The 18,954-nt window shown below is 51.9% G+C and overlaps 1 protein-coding gene and 1 long non-coding RNA gene across 2 annotated transcripts in view; both read right to left on the minus strand.

Moving 5' to 3' along the window:
* LOC146246262 (uncharacterized) overlaps positions 1–560 on the minus strand; it is a 1,134-nt gene extending 574 nt beyond the window's left edge. Inside the window, exon 1 of the long non-coding RNA XR_014734609.1 lies at positions 211–560. This is a non-coding gene — a long non-coding RNA (uncharacterized LOC146246262). The remainder of the gene's footprint in view (positions 1–210) is intronic.
* A 286-nt stretch (positions 561–846) lies between these two features.
* LOC146246263 (short transient receptor potential channel 4-like) lies at positions 847–16,862 on the minus strand (the record flags this gene model as incomplete). The annotated part of the gene is made up of 15 exons (XM_084683476.1): positions 16,377–16,862; positions 15,476–15,712; positions 14,785–15,003; positions 10,174–10,314; positions 8,640–8,816; positions 8,267–8,467; positions 4,761–5,097; positions 4,448–4,587; positions 3,922–4,122; positions 3,633–3,754; positions 3,356–3,551; positions 2,958–3,152; positions 2,236–2,277; positions 1,723–1,812; positions 847–1,281 (listed from the first exon to the last, which is right to left on the minus strand). Coding segments are annotated over exons 2-15 (2,655 nt in total), but the record flags the coding sequence as incomplete, so codon positions are not given.
* Between the last annotated feature and the right edge of the window lie 2,092 nt (positions 16,863–18,954).

Raw genomic sequence — 18,954 nt, forward strand, 5'->3', positions numbered from 1 at the left:
GGAGAGGGAGAGAGAAGGAGGAGAGGGAGAGAGAAGGAGGAGAGGGAGAGAGAAGGAGGAGAGGGAGAGAGGGGGGAAGGGTGCTTACGAGAGAGGGACCAAGCTTAAGGAAATGTACATTTGTGGAAAAGTCTTTTGCTTTTCAAGAGAGAGAGGAGAAGGAGAAAGAGAGAGAAATCTTATAGAAATATATAATCAGTGACATCATACCTAGTCCTCCAAATGACAACATCCAGACCAGACAAGACCAAATTGGACCTCCGTGAATGAATGAATGATCGTGTCCGAATGAGTGTTAAGCTTCCCTGAGTCTTCAAAGACCGCCTCCAAAGGTTCACGGTTCCACTGTAGTTCCCTAAGTCGCCGTGTTTATCCGAAACCCACCAGAGAACCTGGCCTGGTGAGGACCGAACCAAGTCACGTTTCCACAGCACCACAATGTCCCCATAATGTCATGTTGGTGTGTGTGTGTGTGTGTGTGTGGGGGGGGAGGCAGCAGCTGCACTCCTGTCACCAAAGACGACACCTCACTGATTGACCTTGTCACGACCCTGTCAGACCCCCCCCCCCCCCCACCAGGCCCTATGTCCCCCCCGCCCCGGCCCCCGCCCCGGCCCCTGCTGCCTCCTGCTGGAGAAAATCCTCCCCCTCCTTCGCCCTCGCCGCCTCCGTCGTGTCAGTGCCTTTCCCTCCTCCCCCCTCCTCCCCTCCCCCCTCCTCCCCTACCCCCTCCTTTCCTCCGCCCAGCGGCCCCTTGGCTTCCTCCTCCCCCTCTGCCTCGCCCCCTGCCCCCCCCGCCCGCCCCGCCTCGTCCACATCCGACTCCCCCGTCTCCTCCGACAAAGAGGCCATGTTGGCCCCGCCCCCTCCGGCCCCGCCCCCCCCGCCCCGGTGGCGTCTCTGAAACAGCCCGAAGTCGGTGATGACCTTGGGGAAGTCCTTCTTCTGGCCGGCCCCGGAGGCCCCGTCCGAGAGCAGGGGGGCGGCGCCATTCCCCAGCCCGCCGGAGGCTTCGGGGGACCTGGGCGAGGAGGAGGAGGAGCCCTGCTGGAGGACGGTGGCCGTCACGCTGACGAGGTTGCGCTTGCTCTTGACCGGGTTGGCGGCGGCGGGGGGTGGCGACGGAGACACCTTGAGGGGCCGGTCGGGGTAGGCCAGGCTGGACCCCCCCCGCGCGCCTCCTCCGACGGCGCCCCCGACGGCCGCGGGCTGCCCGGGCTTGCCCCCCTTCATCATGCCCAGGACCTCGTAGCGGAAGCTGGAGATGTCCTGCTTCAGCTCCTGGAGAAGGAGGAGGTGAGAGAGCGAGAGAGAGAGAGAGAGAGAGAGAGAGAGAGAGAGAGAGAAAGAGAGTGAGAGCGAGAGAGAGCGAGAGAGAGAGCGAGAGAGAGCGAGAGAGAGAGCGAGAGAGAGAGAGAGCGAGAGAGAGCGAGAGAGAGAGAGAGCGAGAGAGAGAGAGAGAGAGAGAGAGAGAGAGAGAGAGAAGGAGAGAGAGAGAAGGAGAGAGAGAGAGAGAGAGAGAGAGAGAGAGAGAGAGAGAGAGAGAGAGAGAGAGAGAGAGAGAGAGAGAGAGAGAGAGAGAGAGAGAGAGAGAGAGAGAGAGAGAGAAAAAGAAGGAGAGAGAGAAAGAAGGAGAGAGAGCTTGAGCTTCCCCGACTATCCTCCACACAGAATTTCCACACACACACACACTAGTCCCCACACACACACACACACTCTCACCTTGAAGTTCTCCTCGGTGAGGCCCTCCTCCGTCTTGGCGTCGCGGATCATGGCCGCTACGTAGCGCTTCACCAGGTTCCTCAGCACCTCCTGCCACCACAACAAACACAGCTCACTTCCATCAGACCCATTCTCCTGCTGTGTGACAGCTCGTACCTGACTGTCACCTGACTGTCACCTGACAGCCATAACTCACAAAGGACAGGCACGGGGTGTGTCCGCAAAAACGATCTGCACGTCGGAAAAGGGTAGCTCGCACAGTCGGATATTTATGCGGATCAAGAATCGAGGACGTTAACCACTTTAGACTGGTGGTTCGACGTCTACTGATAATGGTGGGGTTGACACGGGAGAGGGGAGCTTTGTCACAGCTGAACAAATGACAGAAAGGGACATTTGAGGTGTCTATGATGAAGATGAAGGGACAGTGGGTGTGGGGGAGGGGGGAGGAGGGAGGAGGGAGGAGGGAGGGGGGAGGAGGGAGGGGGTCGGTCTACAAAGACATCTCATTACCTGATACTGGTGATTTAATCTCACATTGTCTGCCGCGCGCCTCTGAGGAAGAGAGGAGGGGAGGGTGATTAGAGGGGAGAGCGAGGAAGAGATACACAGGGAGGAGAAAGAGAGAGAGAGAGAGAGAGAGAGAGAGAGAGAGAGACGGACAGACAGAGACAGACAGACAGACAAACACTTCAGAGAAAAGGAAAGGTCCTTAGCTCATAGCTTATTCATGTAATTTATGTGTGGTTGAGTCTCAAAGCATTACAGCTACACCTCTTCAGGAAGATAGGACCCCTTGAGAAAATGAAAATGAGAAGCCAACATAATATCATAAAGCTTCAGTACAGGAACATGTCATGGGAGATGCCTGGCTACACCATGATGACCACCATCGTTAATCTTTCATTCAAAGCGACATGCAGGATAAGATTCAAGACTTTCAGACTGAGCTTTCAGACTGAGCTTTACCCACCCAGTTGCTGTATTGACCTGGTTCGGCACAGTTCCGATTCAGATTTTGTCCCATAAAATATTTCACTTTGAATTAATCTCACTTCCGGACTCGACGAGATCTACACCGCATCCTGAGCATTTACGAGTGAACCCACGGAACAGCATTGTTGTCCAGTATGTTATAATTCAAGACTGGATGCATTCAACAGGACAACAAATAACACTTTCGTATCACTCAATGCTAACCGACACATCTACCCATCGCCTCCCACTCTACTTACCCCCAGGGTCCCGAAGGTTTCCGGCATCCTGGAGCCGGTCCTCTTGCACACCTGCTTGTTGACCCAGCAGATGAGGTACCACACTGACTTGGGACTGGGGACGATGTTGAAGGGAGAGGGGAGGGTGCCGCCCTCCTCGAAGTAACTCATCCACAACTTGGTCCGGGCAAACTTCCACTCGATGTCTGCATGGTCCTGGAACACAGTCAGCAGGGGTTATACGCCTGCACACGCCAGAAACACGACCCATTACACGTCATTAAACATGCATACAAACAAGTAAACATACCGCCCACTCACCCACTCACACAACCTTGCACACACACACACACGCATCCATAAACACTGACCCACACAGCATAAACCCGGCCGCTTGCTCGACATCATCTGGTACTCACAGCGATGTGCTGGTAGGAGTTGTTCATCATGGCTATCAGCATGTTCAGCAGCACCACCAGAGAGATTATGTTGTAGGTGCCGAACATGGTCGCACCCACAAACTCCGTGAACTGGTGGTCCGCGTTGACGTTGGTTACGTAGAGACTGATCAGTCCGAAGATGGACCAGAACAGAGACTGGAGGGTCTCAAACAACCTGCAGTAGATAGTATTTGTCAATATTTCTCAGCAGCTAAAACCATCAGAATTCAGAATTCACACGCGCGCACACACGTACGTAGAGAAGGCGTTGTTCTGCTTCTCGCAGCGGATGCCCTTGCAGTGTTTGGGTTCGTCTTTGGCTTCGGTTTCGTAGTAGAAGTACAGCTGGTTCAGGCCGTTGGCAAAGGCCAGCAGAACCTGGAGCCGAACCAGGAAGCACAGCACACTTGCTCACCTGGTCTGTGGATGTGTGTGTAAGGCTCGGTGTCGCGTGTGTGCGTGTGTGTCAGACAGTCGATTACGAGAAACATAAGGATGTTCGGCAGCATGTGTGTGTGTGTGAGTGTGTGTGTGTGTGTGTGTACCAGGCAGTAGATGAAGAGGAACTTGAGGATGTCCAGCAGCATGCGTCCCAGGGAGATCTGCAGGGGCCCCAGGTGAGAGTTGGCTGTGAACAGGGAGATGAGCCGGAGGGAGCTGAAGATGTTGGCGATGGCAAACACGGCCTCCGCCACCAGGGTGGGGTGCCACATCTCCCAATGGCACCGGGGCTTCGAGCCATGGTACTGGGGGAGGGATGGGGGGAGAAGAAGAGACAGAGAGGGGGGGGGGGGGGGGGGAGAGGAGCAGTGGGGAGAGGTGGCGGAGAGGAGCGATGGGGAGCGATGAGGGGAGGGGAGAAGAGAGGCAGATCGAGAGAGAGGGGGGGAGAAGGTAAAGAAGTGGGAAAGGAAAGAGAAACAGAAAGAGTGAAGAAGAAAACCAGAGGCAGACCCCACAACATTAGACTGAGGGGCTTGGTAGTTGTTGCGTCTGGGTTTTTTTTCCGGAAGCCAAGATGGTTGAGCTGGTGTGAGGTTGGTTCGTCGGTTGCGTCGCCGGTGGGCTTACCTTGGTGTACGCGATGATCTTGAGGGAGATGGTTGCCAGGTACAGAGAGTTCATGACAAAATCCATGAGGTTCCACCAGTCGTGGATGTAGTCCTGAAACCCTCCGTCCCACATCTGTTTGATCTCAGTCCAAATGAAGCCTGACCAAACACACACACACACACACACACATCAATACAGAATCCTGTATTCAACCCTTCCAGCGTCTGTTCTTCATCAAGAAACACACACACACTGCTGGACATCCTCTTCATCTCCCGCCTGTCACACACACACACACACACACACACACACACACACACACCCTCCTCACCCAGCACCCAGGGCAGGATCATCCACTCCACGGCAGTGGGAGTGGGGCCCTGCCGCCCTGGGTCAGTGGCGACGATGTGCTGGGAGGCCAGGAGGAGCAGGAAGAGGAAGGTGAGGTAGGAGGCCGTGTGGCAGATGAACTTGATGAAGGGCTTGCGGATGAACAGGCCCGAGCGGCTCTTGGGCACCAGGAGGTAGCACAGGGAGAAGACGGGGAACAGGAGGCCGATGAAGACGCAGGTGAGGAACTTGCCCGCCCAGTGGCGCCTCCGCCAGCCGGGGAACTCGTCGTACCAGCGGGACGCCAACAGCTGCTGACAGTTAGGCTGGGCCACAAACTGGAGGAGGAGGAGAGGGGGGCGGGCGAGATAAAGGGGAAGATGATTAGAGTGGCGAAGCGAGCGCAGGGATCATGGAGCAGAAGGGAGGGGGGGTTGATGGACAGAGAGAGAGAGAGAGAGAGAGAGAGAGAGAGAGAGAGAGAGAGAGAGAGAGAGAGCTTGAAAATGACAAATCTGAAATCAAACACTTTCGCATTCTTTTCAAATATCCACCATATGAAGCTGATACTTCAGGTTTTGGACCATACCATTGGCTGAATAGGATCGTACCATTCTGCCCTGGAGGCCATTTGACAGCTTCATTTAAACATCCAGAAGTGGGGGTCATGGGCCGTAATTCGACCTGATATCATTACACATTATGGGGTGGAACGAGCATTGAACTTGATGGGATTAGACTGGACCCTGCTGCAGATGATTCAGAGCCATCATGTGGAAAGCATTAAGCATTCTCATCTCCCTGCCAGTCTGGTACCTAGGGCATGTGGTTGTTGCGGTCATAGATCAATAAAAACACTCTATTTAATGCTGACCAGACAGGGCAGACCTAAGAAGCTCTGAGCTCGGTGAAAAAGAAAAAGGCTTGTTTTTTCTATATTGCTGAAAGAGATGCCTTGCTTTTCCCTCCGTCAACACTCTCCAACAGTTTGTTTTGCAGCCAACATGGCGACCCTGCCGACAGACCTGGCAACCCTGTCGTCGGGGGGGTAGGGGGGGGTGGGGGGTGGGTGGTGTCACAGAGCAACACTTCAGACGCAACACCAGGCGCCCGGCAGTTACCAAGGGAACCTGGCCGATGAAGTGGATCTCTGCGGACGACAGCAGAGGGTCCTCCCTGACGACACGCGCTCCGGATATAGAACCCACGAGGGCAGGGGTAGGCAACCCTGGTCCTAGAGAGCCGCTGTCCTAACCATTCATTTGAAACAGGTGTGCTGGAGCAGGGAAACATGCAGGACAGCGGCCCTCGAGGACCAGGGTCGCCTACCCCTGCACGCGGGCGTCCGTTAGACACGTGCGAGACAATTCCGAATAACGCGCTCCCCCCCCCCCCCCCCCGTCGGCAACGGAAGCAATCGCCCATCAAACGGGCCGCCGCGCGCAAACGACAACAGCCTCTAAAGAGGGACCGTCTCGTGGAGCGCATTAGCTGCCTCTCGGCTCCCCCGCTGGAATCGAAGCAGCGAGCGATTTGTTACGTTTGGCTCCGCAGACCCGGCGAAGCTGTGAAGACACTTCCCCGGGTACGCCTGTCGTCTTTAAGGGCCCTCGCACAGCTGGAGCACACACACACACAGATGGCGCGCACACGCTCGCAGACAAACCCACGGGGTAAACTCGCACACGCTGTAAACACACATTACAATACAATCAGTATTGTACACAGTACAATCTCTTATCTCAGCAAGGGATAAAAATAACTAAATGTAAATGTGAGGGCACAGCAGGCACACAAACACAGACATCACACACACACAGGTTGGCAGAGTCATTGTTTCAGATCAGTGGGCTGTTAAATTAGTCCCTCTCTATAGGCAACTAGTGGGTGGGGACTGTGAAGGGTCAGTACCCTCACAGGAGAGTCAGGGCAACATCCATGGAGCCTGTCGCTCATCCACAACATTGATATTCGAGAGAGAGAGAGAGAGAGAGAGAGAGAGAGAGAGAGAGAGAGAGAGAGAGAGAGAGAGAGAGAGAGAGAGAGAGATTGATATTCAAGCCCTGTTTCTCAAGTGTTTATCTGGTGGCTGTCTCTTAAGTTTTTTTTTTTTTGCCTGTCTCACGGTGAAACCTCCGCACGAGACGGGAGCTGATACCATCAGCGACCAGGGAGAGAGAGAGAACGCTTTAAAATGACAATCCAAGAGGGAGCCGATACCATCAGCCACCAGGAAACACAGCCAGAGCACAATAATCGCTCAGCCCCTTTTTTCAACAAAAACTGTTGACCACTTAATCCTTTTGGCATCCCACGAGAGGGGCGACTCCACCCCCCTGCAACCCACTCCTCCTTCAGCCTCCTCGCCCCATCGTGCACCCACCCTCATGCACCCCCACCCTCATACACCCCCGCCCCCTCATCCACCCCCACCCTCATCCACCCCCCTGAACACTTCGCGCTCCAAAGTTCCACCGGGAAGAACAAACAGGCGGTCTTCAGAACGCCCCCGTGTCTCTCCTGAGTGGGGAGGCTGGCGGGGGGAGGGAGGCTGGGGGGGGGGGCTGGCGGGGGAGGCTGGGGGGGGGGCTGGCGGGGGGGCCTTCCTCCACTGCGGCAGAGCAGAGCAACCCTGACGGGCTCCCTCCCCTCACCCGCCTGCCCTCGCTCTCCTCCGTGCTGCTAATTACAGTGTCTTTCACTGTCAAGTACACAGAGTTTCTCTCTTTGCAGGGGAGGAGAAAATGATGTGGATGGAAGAGTGATTCGAGAGAGCGAGAGAGAGAGAGAGAGAGAGAGAGAGAGAGAGAGAGAGAGAGAGAGAGAGAGAGAGAGAGAGAGAGAGAGAGAGAGAGAGAGAGAGAGAGAGAGAGAGAGAGAGACTTCTCACGCTGGCTGGATTGGCAAGTCAGACAGGTAGGCGAAGAGACAGGCAGATAGCCAGACACATACACACACACAGCCTAGTAGGGGGCCCTAGCAATGATTAGGAGTCTATATGCTTCATCTCTTGATAGGGATGACTGGGCGGGCTGCTTCCCTACCATGAGATAGTGCTTTCAATCACAGGGACGGCAGGATCAATGGGTGTTATCGACGGACAGACCGGGAATGAATACACGCCTGTGGGATAATTCAATCCAGATAAGACCTCAGGGAAACAGCACTGGGAGAGAGCACGAGGGAGAGAGGGAGAGGGAGAGGGAGAGGGAGAGGGAGAGAGCGAGAGAGAGAGAGAGAGAGAGAGAGAGAGAGAGGTACAAACACCTTCTAGTCTACCTCTGTGACCATCTCTCACCTGACTGGTCGTCAGCCTTGCACCTCAGCAGGAAACTTGTCAGAGGCGACAAAATCGCACACCCACACAAACACACACACACACACACATTCCCCTACGCACATGCACCCAACACACATCCACACACACACGCGCGCACACACACACACACACACGCCTCGACGCCCATGCATGCCCACACACAGCAGTTGGGGGCCTCTGAGCCCTACCTCCTTCTGGTGGTACTTGATGGCCAGTTTGAGGCGAGCCAGGTCATTGGTGCTCTCGTCCTCCAGCAGACTGGCGTCGTCGCGGAAGTTGAGGATCATCTCCAGCTCCCGGGAGCTCCTCGTCTGGTCCAGCAGGTCCTTGGCAAAGCGCTTGCACTGCTGGGACAGCTCCTCGTACTCCGACTTGAACTCGTTCTCCACCTGACCGGGGAGGGAGGGGGGAGGGAGGGAGGAGGATCAGTGGGATGTGACCCTGTCACATGACACGACACCGAGACGAGCGCTGGCTTGACCCCCCCCTCCCCCTGTGACCCTCTGAGCGTTCTCCCCGGCGCGGGCGCCCCGCCCTCTAAACGACCCCCCCCCCTCTGACCTTGCTGAGCTCCTCCAGCTCCCAGCTGAGGCGGAAGGCGGTGAGGAAGGGGTCCTCGCTGGACAGGGCGATGAGCGAGGGGCTGGAGAGCGCCCGGTAGATGTTGAGGCGAGAGCGGGAGTGGCGGAGACTGTCCACGTCCGAGTTGGACACACACTCCACACAGTTACACCTCACCTGGAACACACACACACACAGTTACACCTCACCTGGAACACACACACACAGTTACACCTCACCTGGAACACACACACACACAGTTACACCTCACCTGGAACACAAACACACACAGTTACACCTCACCTGGAACACACACACACGCAGTTACACCTCACCTGGAACACACACACACACAGTTACACCTCACCTGGAACACACACACACACAGTTACACCTCACCTGGAACACACACACACGCAGTTACACCTCACCTGGAACACACACACACGCAGTTACACCTCACCTGGAACACACACACACGCAGTTACACCTCACCTGGAACACACACACAGTTACACCTCACCTGGAACACACACACAGTTACACCTCACCTGGAACACACACACAGTTACACCTCACCTGGACCACACACACACAGTTACACCTCACCTGGAACACACACACACACAGTTACACCTCACCTGGAACACACACACACAGTTACACCTCACCTGGAACACACACACACACAGTTACACCTCACCTGGAACACACACACAGGGTCAAGAACACTTGATCCTTTACAACCCTTCTGGCACGAGTCAACTGGTTCTTGGTCGTGAGATTTAGTCGCAAGCAGCAACATGTCGTAACAAACACGACACGATACTTGGGCGGGGAAATCAAAACTTTTTTTGTTCAAGATGTCAAGGTAGCTGCTATAAGCTCAACTGCTAATGCTATTCTGCATATTGGGCCTCAAAAACCGATATTCAATTGGACTCCATGAATTATGTACCTATCAGAGGCAGCCTTCTGACCCCCAACCCATCCAGACTTTTCAGGAGCCAAATTCAGAAGATGAGCCGTAAATCACCGCCCCCAAAATGACCCTCCAGAACGAACCTCCAGAATGACCCCCCTGAATGACCCCCCAGAACGAACCTCCAGAATGACCCCCCTGAATGACCACCCAGAACGAACCTCCAGAATGACCCCCCTGAATGACCCCCCAGAACGAACCTCCAGAATGACCCCCCTGAATGACCCCCCAGAACGAACCTCCAGAATGACCCCCCTGAATGATCCCCCTGAATGACCCCCCAGAACGAACCTCCAGAATGACCCCCCTGAATGACCCCCCAGAACGAACCTCCAGAATGACCCCCCTGAATGACCCCCCAGAACGAACCTCCAGAATGACCCCCCTGAATGACCCCCCAGAACGAACCTCCAGAATGACCCCCCTGAATGACCCCCCAGAACGAACCTCCAGAATGACCCCCCTGAATGACCCCCCTGAATGACCCCCCAGAACGAACCTCCAGAATGACCCCCCTGAATGACCCCCCTGAACGAACCCCCTGACGCTCACCTCGTGAGGCTGTGGCACCGACACGCCCTTCTGCACCAGCAGCTTGATGATCTCGTAGTTGTTGGTGTGGGCCGCCAGGATGATGGGCGTGATGTCCGGGGTGAAGTCGGAGAACTGCTTGTCCAATAGGATGGGAGGAACCTGGAGGGAGGGACCCTCACAGTCAGACACCTGTCATCGGCTGTTCATTGGCTGGTTTTCGCTGTCACTCCAAGTTCTACGTTCCGCTAGGATGCGTGTGTCCTGTGTCATCAATCCTGTTCCAATTAATTTCATTTCAGTTCTGTTAAATGTAATTCAGTTCCTTATCGTGGTATTACATTTAGTCATTTTAGTCATTTAGCAGTATTATTTTCGATTGAAAAGTGGATTTATTGAAAGGGGAATGATTCATCTTATTAAGCATTCACTGACAAGGTCACTGACACTGGCTGCACCTGTGGCACAGAGGAAGAAAAGCAGTTTCTGATTGGCTCCCAGTAGGACCAGAATTTTGATTGGGTCCAGGGGGATGCCTGAATACTGAGCCTTCAAGCTTAGCTGCCTGGATGGGTTTATTATTGGAGAGGCCAGAGCAAACCAATCAAACGGAAGATAGATTTGACAGATAGGGGAGCATTCACCAATCAAAACAGACGGGGTGTCAACTTGTTTCTCAATCTGTCACACTGACATACAAAGCCTGTCTCAATCACTGTGTTATCTTGTGTCATTCCGAGTCTTTTTTTTCCTTCTTCAGATACATCATCAGCCCTCTCCATCTTCTCCTCCCTCCTCCCTCTCCTTATCATTCAGTGGTCTGGTACAAAAAGGCATCTCTCTGCCCCCTCTACTGCTAATTAAACTCCTTTTATCTGATTCTGCCGGGGAAGAGAAGGAGGAGCACATCACACAGGCAAGGAGAGAAAAAGGCAGAGAAAGAGTGAGAGAAAAAGAAAAGGATGGAGAAGCGATTATCACTGCGCCATTAAAGGGCTGGCAGCAGAACCAAATGAAGGGGTGTTTGTTGGGGGGCGGGAAGGGGGGGTGGGGGAGTCGGGGGTAGGTAGACAGCTGCAACAGAGATTAAGAGCTTAGTTCGAAACTTGTACCAGAAAAAAAAAAACTAAAGAGGAAAGGATATTCAAATGATTGTCTTCTTTTTTTTCGGTGTCAACACAACCATCTTGTGTACCGTGTATTTTACACTGCGGTGTTCTGACGTTGCACGGCAAACCACATGACAACCGGCATCAGTCGCTACGACGCGACGATGAAAACACAACAAAAAGAGAGTTGAGCGAGCTTGATTTGACCCCAGTGTCAACTGGACCCACTGAATCACACTCCAAAGGCCCTTAAGGACAGCATAATCAAACGCACACCATACGATTTTCCCTTCGGCTCGTTATAATCACAACACTTTTCCACAGACGTTCCACCCACGGAGGCACAACGTCGCTGATCCCCCCCCCCCCCCTCCACCCGTCTCATCTCGACTAGAGCGCGTAACGGTCTCCGCGTTCAGGTGCGTCCTCTAATCAGGCGCGTTCCGGCGTGGGTGTGGGAGGGAGGGAGGGAGGGAGGGCACATCAAAACGCCAGTGCCGCCGCTCTTGCACAGGCACGGACGCAGAGGAGAGCATGATTGAAGACACGCGGCGTGCCGCGGCAAAAGAGGAGAAATGAAATTTGGGCCCACTCGCCCATGTAATGTTTATTCATTGTGTTACTCATAGAGACACACTCCTGTAGCCTCTGCTGTGTCAGGGCCTGAATGGTGTTGTGTTTTGTATCGTATCAAAGGATCATTCAAAGCCACACAGGGTGCTAGGTTCTGTATCTGTTCTGTAAAGAAACGAGTGCTACAAGTTCCCTCTACTGTGGCGCTGTATCGTGTTCTCCGACCATGTCCCTGAAGATCTACAGTCTAGTAGATTTGGGATCCGATCCAAACTTAGCACATAACAGCTCCAGTAATGAGCTGGTTTATGGAATGAAACAGGTTAGTCCTCCCCAGGGTTGGAGTAAAATAAAATAAAACACTTCAGAGATCCACAAATAGAACCCATCTGGTTTCATTCGCCTCTGGACTGATAACGGGAGCCAGGAAACCTTTAAAGACTGTTCTGGAAACGACCCAGAAGCAGCCTGCAGGAAAACAAGACCGATAGACGCAATACCAAGTAGGTCCCCTAAATGAATCTCTCAACTAATACATTATCTCAGGGCCAAACAGGAGTGATAGATGAGATGTGTTTTTCCCAGACAGCCTTTTACTTTAACAGATGAGCAGTGTCCCTCTGCGAAACAAAGGGTCCACCATCTCTGTGATCTCTTTAGCGCCCGGGGACCCTGTGGCCTGGGGGGGCCCAGTTCGGTCCACTGGGTCAACAAGGTGAAGAGAAAATGTGTGGCTGTTGAGAAGTCTTTGTGGGGGCGCGGGCAAACTAGCTCCCCGCATCAGGCTGCCTTCCTAGCATCTAACCTGTTAAAACAACCCTATTTGCTCTTCTCTTTGTGCTATAGTCTCTCTGCCCCCCTCTCTCTCCCCCCCTCCCCCTCTCCCACTCCCTCTCTCTCTCTCGCTGTGGGTGGCCAGTCGAGGCCGGAGCCGTAATCAGGACCGCACAAAAGCACGACTCACTTATCATCCGAGGAAGAATAACGTTCCCAAATGACTCACTGTTCCCTTCCTCCCCATTTACCAAAGGCTCTTTCTGAAGATCTCACAAAGCATGAGCAGGGGCGCGCGACCGTCCCTGCGCAGACGTGCGTGTGCGTGTGAATGACATACGATGGCACGTGTGCGTGCGTGCGCCTGCCTGCGTGTGCCCATGTGAGTAGTGTGCGTTCGTGTGTGCATCAGAGCGAGAGGGAGAGAGAGACAGCAGCAACTGGAACAAACACCTGTCCCCAGACAAGCAGACTGGCTAGCCTCATCACCTCCGGAGGGAATGAGCCATCGCCTCATTTGCATATTGTATGACTGGACTGCATGAATTGTGAATTCATTAAACCCTTAGAGGAACTCAGTCGGGCCAGAAAGAGGAACCCAATGTTGTGTTCTCACACCAAACAAAGGTTCCACCTGCCAGTGAATGGAAATCTGGTCTCAGATCTCGTGCGCTACAAACAGTGGCGTGAGACGGGTTAATCCCTACAAGCACCGTCTGCCAGGGTTGTCCTGCAGGTGTGACACTTGTTGCTGCGTCGCTTGGAGTAATGTCAGCTCGAAGCTAACCCGTGTGACTATGGACGGATTAAGAAACCACGGGCCCCTGGGCCTGGATATGTCAAGGCCCCCCACACACACACACACCGCCCCAAAAAATGTTTTTGCAACAAACAAAAAATATCTGGAATAATATTGATATTGTTGTTTAAAAATGCAAAAGTTCTCGAGTAATCAACAAAATAAACAACGTTGATATTCCAAAAATATTTCATAGTTGTAACCATAGTGTACATTTGTTGCCCACGAAACCGTCTCTCTTTCTTGAAAAATGACCATCTTAGGCTTAACAGTATTATATCGTCAATAAATAGTGTGTGTTAGGGGTGCTCAGACACAGCTCTAATGCTATTGTTTTGCACTTGCTTTTGGATTTCTCCCTACAAAGTAGAAGGGCCCATATTGCATGGAGTACTCAGCCCCTCTAAAGTCCTATAGATAAACTGAGGGGATAAACACTCACTTGAAACGTGTCATGATGGTTTCTTTCTTGTGACATCTTCAAAGTGAATGTTAAGGCTATCTTTTTTGTTTAATCAGTAAGACTTTTGGGGCCCTGTTTAAGACATCAATGACTTAAGCCTAGCATATACCGGCTACGGCGCATATCATCATATCAATACACTAGTACATACCAAGTTACTAACAGCGACGATATGGGAATGCAGAGGCTCTGGGCTCATGGGCCCCTGGGCCTGGACCCGGTAGGCCCGTTGGTTAATCCATCCCCGCTTGTGACTGCCTTCCAAAAAACAACCGGCCGGCTTCGCTAGTTACACGGCCGGAAAGAAAGAAAGCGATTCTGCTGTGCTATGAGAATGGCATAATCCTGTGATTGTGTTGTTATTGATCTTTTTGGTCAACTGCTGACTGTTCCTTGGCTCTAACCACTGAAATTCTGTTGAATTAGATTCTTATTATTTGCATGTTTCTTTGGATAAAAGTATCCGCTAAATGAAGAAAACTGTTGATGTCAATTCTCAAATACAGGTGGCTGGTATTTCGTCTCAGGGCTTGTCACTGCTGACACACACACCCGGACGGAGCCTTCTAGAAAATCCCCGCCAGTGATCCAACTCTGGTCTCAGGATGATCCGACACGGCGACCATCCCAAAACTACCCCGGGGGCTCAGATGGCTGAGCGGTTAAGGAATCGGGCTATTCATCAGAAGGTTGCCGGTTCGATTCTCAACCGTGCCAAATGACGTTGTGTCCTTGGCAAGGCATTTTACCCTACTTGCCTCGGGGAGAACGTCCCTGTACTTACTGTGAGTCGCTCTGGATAAGAGCGTCTGATAAATGACTAAGTGTAAATGTAACCCTCCACTCTGACCTCCCGTCCCACCCCCCGCCCCCCACCCCCTCCCCCCCGCCCCCTGACGCCCCGCCCCCCTTACCTGCATCCCGCCGCTGGGCTTCTTGTGGTTGAGCAGCAGTTCCACGGCGCCCACCACCTCCTTGCGGATGGCGTGCAGCAGGGCGTCGCCCACGTACACGTTGAAGCCCAGCAGCAGCTCGATGATCTCCAGGTTCTCGTTCTCGATGGCGATCAGCAGGGCCGTGCGCCCCAGCGGGTCGATGCAGTTGATGTTGATCTTGAAGTAGATCTCGGCCTCCTTCAACAAGCCAGAGGACAGCGGGGTTGGGGGGGGATTAGTGAACGCGTCACCGTCAACTCACCGTCGCGTCGTCTACGCCCCCCCGAGGCGATGCCGCCGCCGCCGTCGCGGGCGTCCCGTCTGTTTTTCCATCCCTTCGTCCCGGCTCTCTCCTTATGGATCGCACGCCCAACCGGCGCTGGTCTGAGAGTGCAGCGATTCCATTTGAATCCTATTTCAGCCATCGCCTCCATGATCCGTCTATCCATTCTGCCATCCTGTCCATCGAGCCGATCGTGGATCCATCCTGTGGCCCCAGATTTTCGCCCAACCCGTCCCTCCACGCCCCTGTACCCCCCAGGGGGATGTTGGGGGCCACACAGCGCCAAAGAATCCAACTCATCCATCAACTCCATCCTCATCAGTCCGTTCATCCTTTCATGCATCCATCCCTCCCACTCATTCAGCCCCATGCACCCGTCCCCTTTACCTCCAGAGCCTGCTTGACGCTGCTGTAGTCCCCCTTCTCCACCGCTCCCAGGTAGGTCTTCTCCAGCGGAGACAGCTCCGACTCGGACCGCACGATCCTCAGCGGGATGCGGTCGCGGTACGTGGAGCTGTCGGTCCGCCGGTAGTACAGCTGAGACATGGTTCCCTCTGCCTTCCTTCTGCTCAGTTACTGTTGCCGCCGCCGCCGCCGCCGCCGCCCTAGGCCATCTTACTCAGGCTGTGGGGGGAGGTGGATACAGACAGGAAACAAGTACATAGAAAGTGGGTTTTTGAATAGGCTAAAAGGATCATAACACGCCTATTAGGATCAATTTCCTTGTGGGATAATTTGACGTAATCTGAGGCACAGCCCACCCTTGTAACTCAATACCTCGACTATGTGCTCGGATCCACTGGAGAATATCATGCCAATTAACTAACATGCATAATACCACCCTATAACCTACTGAGCAGCATTCATGTTTGCATTTGAACAGTCTCCGCCGCGACTATTGACTAACTTTAAAACCAGTGAAGTCATGGAATAGGTCATAGATGGCACACATGAGAACTGACACCTGGAGCACACTAGGTAGGGAGAGCGAGATTTTGGAGCCAACAACCCGGTTACAGGGCTCAACCCTTGCATTTACTCCTAAATGTAGGCTATAACCTGTAGGACTGCGGGAGGATTTGACTGGAAAAACTTATTAATATCCTATTTAGGCTATATTTAATTCAGAACAAGTGATGGCAAAAGATGCCAAAATTCGTGTTTTAAAGTAGGCTAATCATGTTTTCTTTTAAGCCGATGTCAAGTTAATTGCCCTGGCAAACAAACATTTCAGGCTCACAGAATATGTAAACAATTCACAGAATCATGTAGGAAATTGATTACAAACCTTGTGATTGTTGATTTGTCTGTTGCAAATTGGCAACATTGACATTAAAGACGGTTGGAATATCCTCAAAATATCGGCGCGAGGAGAACTCAACAGATTCTCCAAAAGTAGGCTATTCGAAGTAAATGTCGAGTAAAAACATTGAAAACACTGGGGGGAAACCGCTAATTTTTCTCACATGTACGTTTAGTCTATATGTACAAATAGCGTGGAAATCCAAAACGTGATGTTCAGAAGGAGCAGCTCACATAATTTGATGTCAGTTTGTAAATACACCGAATGCCCTAACTGACTTTATCAGACGGAAACTCAATTATGAGGAGCTGTCTACGTCTTCATCATTTGGTAGAAGCAGAAGGCATTCCAAAACTACGTATGACGGCAATTAAAAGGTTGACTCTTGAGCTGTTGTCAGTGATAATGCGGAGAGGTTGCAGCGGGAAAGGAACGCGTAGTAGCATATAGGGTGGTCAATAAAGATAAGTCCGTCTTTTCTTCGTCCAAGCCAGTCCACCTGTTGGGGAGATGAGAGGGAAGAGGAGCACCACTTGTCATAAAGAATGAAGCACCACTCTCATGCGCTCTTGTGCGGTGCCGAGAAGCACTGCAAAAACGTCGTGCGCATTAAAATACGCGCACAAACACAGGCTTCACACACGTTTTCAGGCTGAACAAGCAAAAGATAAGCAGTCATCCATTCGAAAAAGGACACAGTGAAGTTATTTGTGAGTCAAGAGGATGTACAAGGCTACATTACTCAAAGGAAGTATTTTTATGTTTGTATTGGCCACTCATGCAAACCGGAATCAAATGAATTTGATTAGCCTATGGGTGTCCATAATTTAGACATTTAGACAGTCTTAAATGTTGCGCTTGTGACATCGACTAGATGGACCTTGCACAGTGATTAATAATGATGTTGTTGTCAGATAATTACGTAATCACCTCTAAATTGATTTACAAGGAACAGGTAGGTGCACTTCACCTCGAAATGTTTAATCATAAAGCTATTAAATGAGATTCAAAGCGAAGTCATTAATCATCAACGCTAACAGTCTCTCTCTTCCACAGTCTCTCTCTCTCTCTCTCTCTCTCTTTCTCTCTCTCTTCCTGTCTGTCCATATCTTTATTTGTCAATTTCTCTTTCTTCATTTCGTTTTCTTTTCCCTGTCCAAAGCTCGCAGAGATGAAGGAGTTAGAAAGGCAGACGGGGGAGGGGGTGACATTGCTGCAGAGGCGGAAGGCTGGATATTTCCGTCTCTTCCCTCCTCTTTTCTTACCTCTGCTGAGTAGCACTTGATGAAATGCGCAGAAAAACTAATGGGGCTTTCTGCCACAGACAGACACAGACGCACGCGCACGCGCACACACGGACAGGTCCTTGTCTTGTAGCATCTATAACCTAAATTTGATGCAGTCGTGTTTGCCACCCACTCTATTTTAACAACCAACTGGTAGTCAAACAGACAGAAACGCAAGGGCAGCCACACACACACACACACACACAAGCATGACACTAGCAACCCTCTCTTGATCTCCCTACTCCGAATGTGTTCCCACAGAAATTGGCACAAACCATTTTCCATATAATTAAACATACAGATCCCTGCCTTCAAGGTAATCTAATCTGGAACTGGTAACTTGCCCAATACCTCCCCAAGGAAATCCATAACACATATCGCAAACTATGTGAGTCACAGACCTTGTAATGTGTTCGTTACAAGAGAGTTTAATCTCAATGACGTACACGTGGGGTGGTGGTGGTGGTGTGGGGGGGGGGGGGGGGGGGTAAGGTGGATTTGTGGAACTCTTAACTCCTGTCAAGGCCCTACCTCTGAGCTATACACATACCTTGTATGGCTTGACACCAACCAGTAATCCAAAAACTAAAATAGCTTTCACTGTATAAAGGTCTGCTCCTCTGGTCTGTATGACTGACATATTAGAAAAACGTTGCCAAAAAGAATCCCCCGAAGGAAGGTTTTTCTGCCATACATGGGCTTTTAGGGGGAATGGCAATCAGCTGTTAAACTACATACAGCGCCTTTGGGTTCTGGAGTGGAAGAGAATGTGGTTCCTTTAATTAGATACAGAACAACAAATAACAAATAAGTTGTACACAGCGCAAAAAACAGACATTCTGTGACACTTCTGCTATTCTTCCAAGTCCATTTTCGACCCCCAAATTCCAATTAGCCATAAACTATTATTTTTCATGAATTTTGATTGGTCAGTTGACTGGTCAGGTATTGATGTAGTTGATTAATCCGCAGCAGTTTTATTTATATTTGGCCGTCTGTGTTCCCTTGGTAATCAATTTAATTGCTGATTGCTCCAATATTCACCCTGTCTGTTCGAAAAGGAGTAATCAAACAGAATTAATTCTGCAACCGTTTCAGTTCTCACACACAGAAGATAGGGGACTTGTCAAATCTCTGAATACTCGGCCGTTGACAGTCGCACTCTCTCCTCCCCTCATGCACACACACACACACACACAATCTCACAGCCTCAGGTTAATCCAAGTCAGGCCCATTGCCTCGACAGCCACATCCGTTTTTTCTCTGAAGAGACTTCA

Source organism: Hypomesus nipponensis, chromosome 20, assembly GCF_054491055.1.
Source record: "Hypomesus nipponensis isolate SF chromosome 20, ASM5449105v1, whole genome shotgun sequence".
In the NCBI taxonomy this organism is placed as follows: domain Eukaryota; kingdom Metazoa; phylum Chordata; class Actinopteri; order Osmeriformes; family Osmeridae; genus Hypomesus; species Hypomesus nipponensis.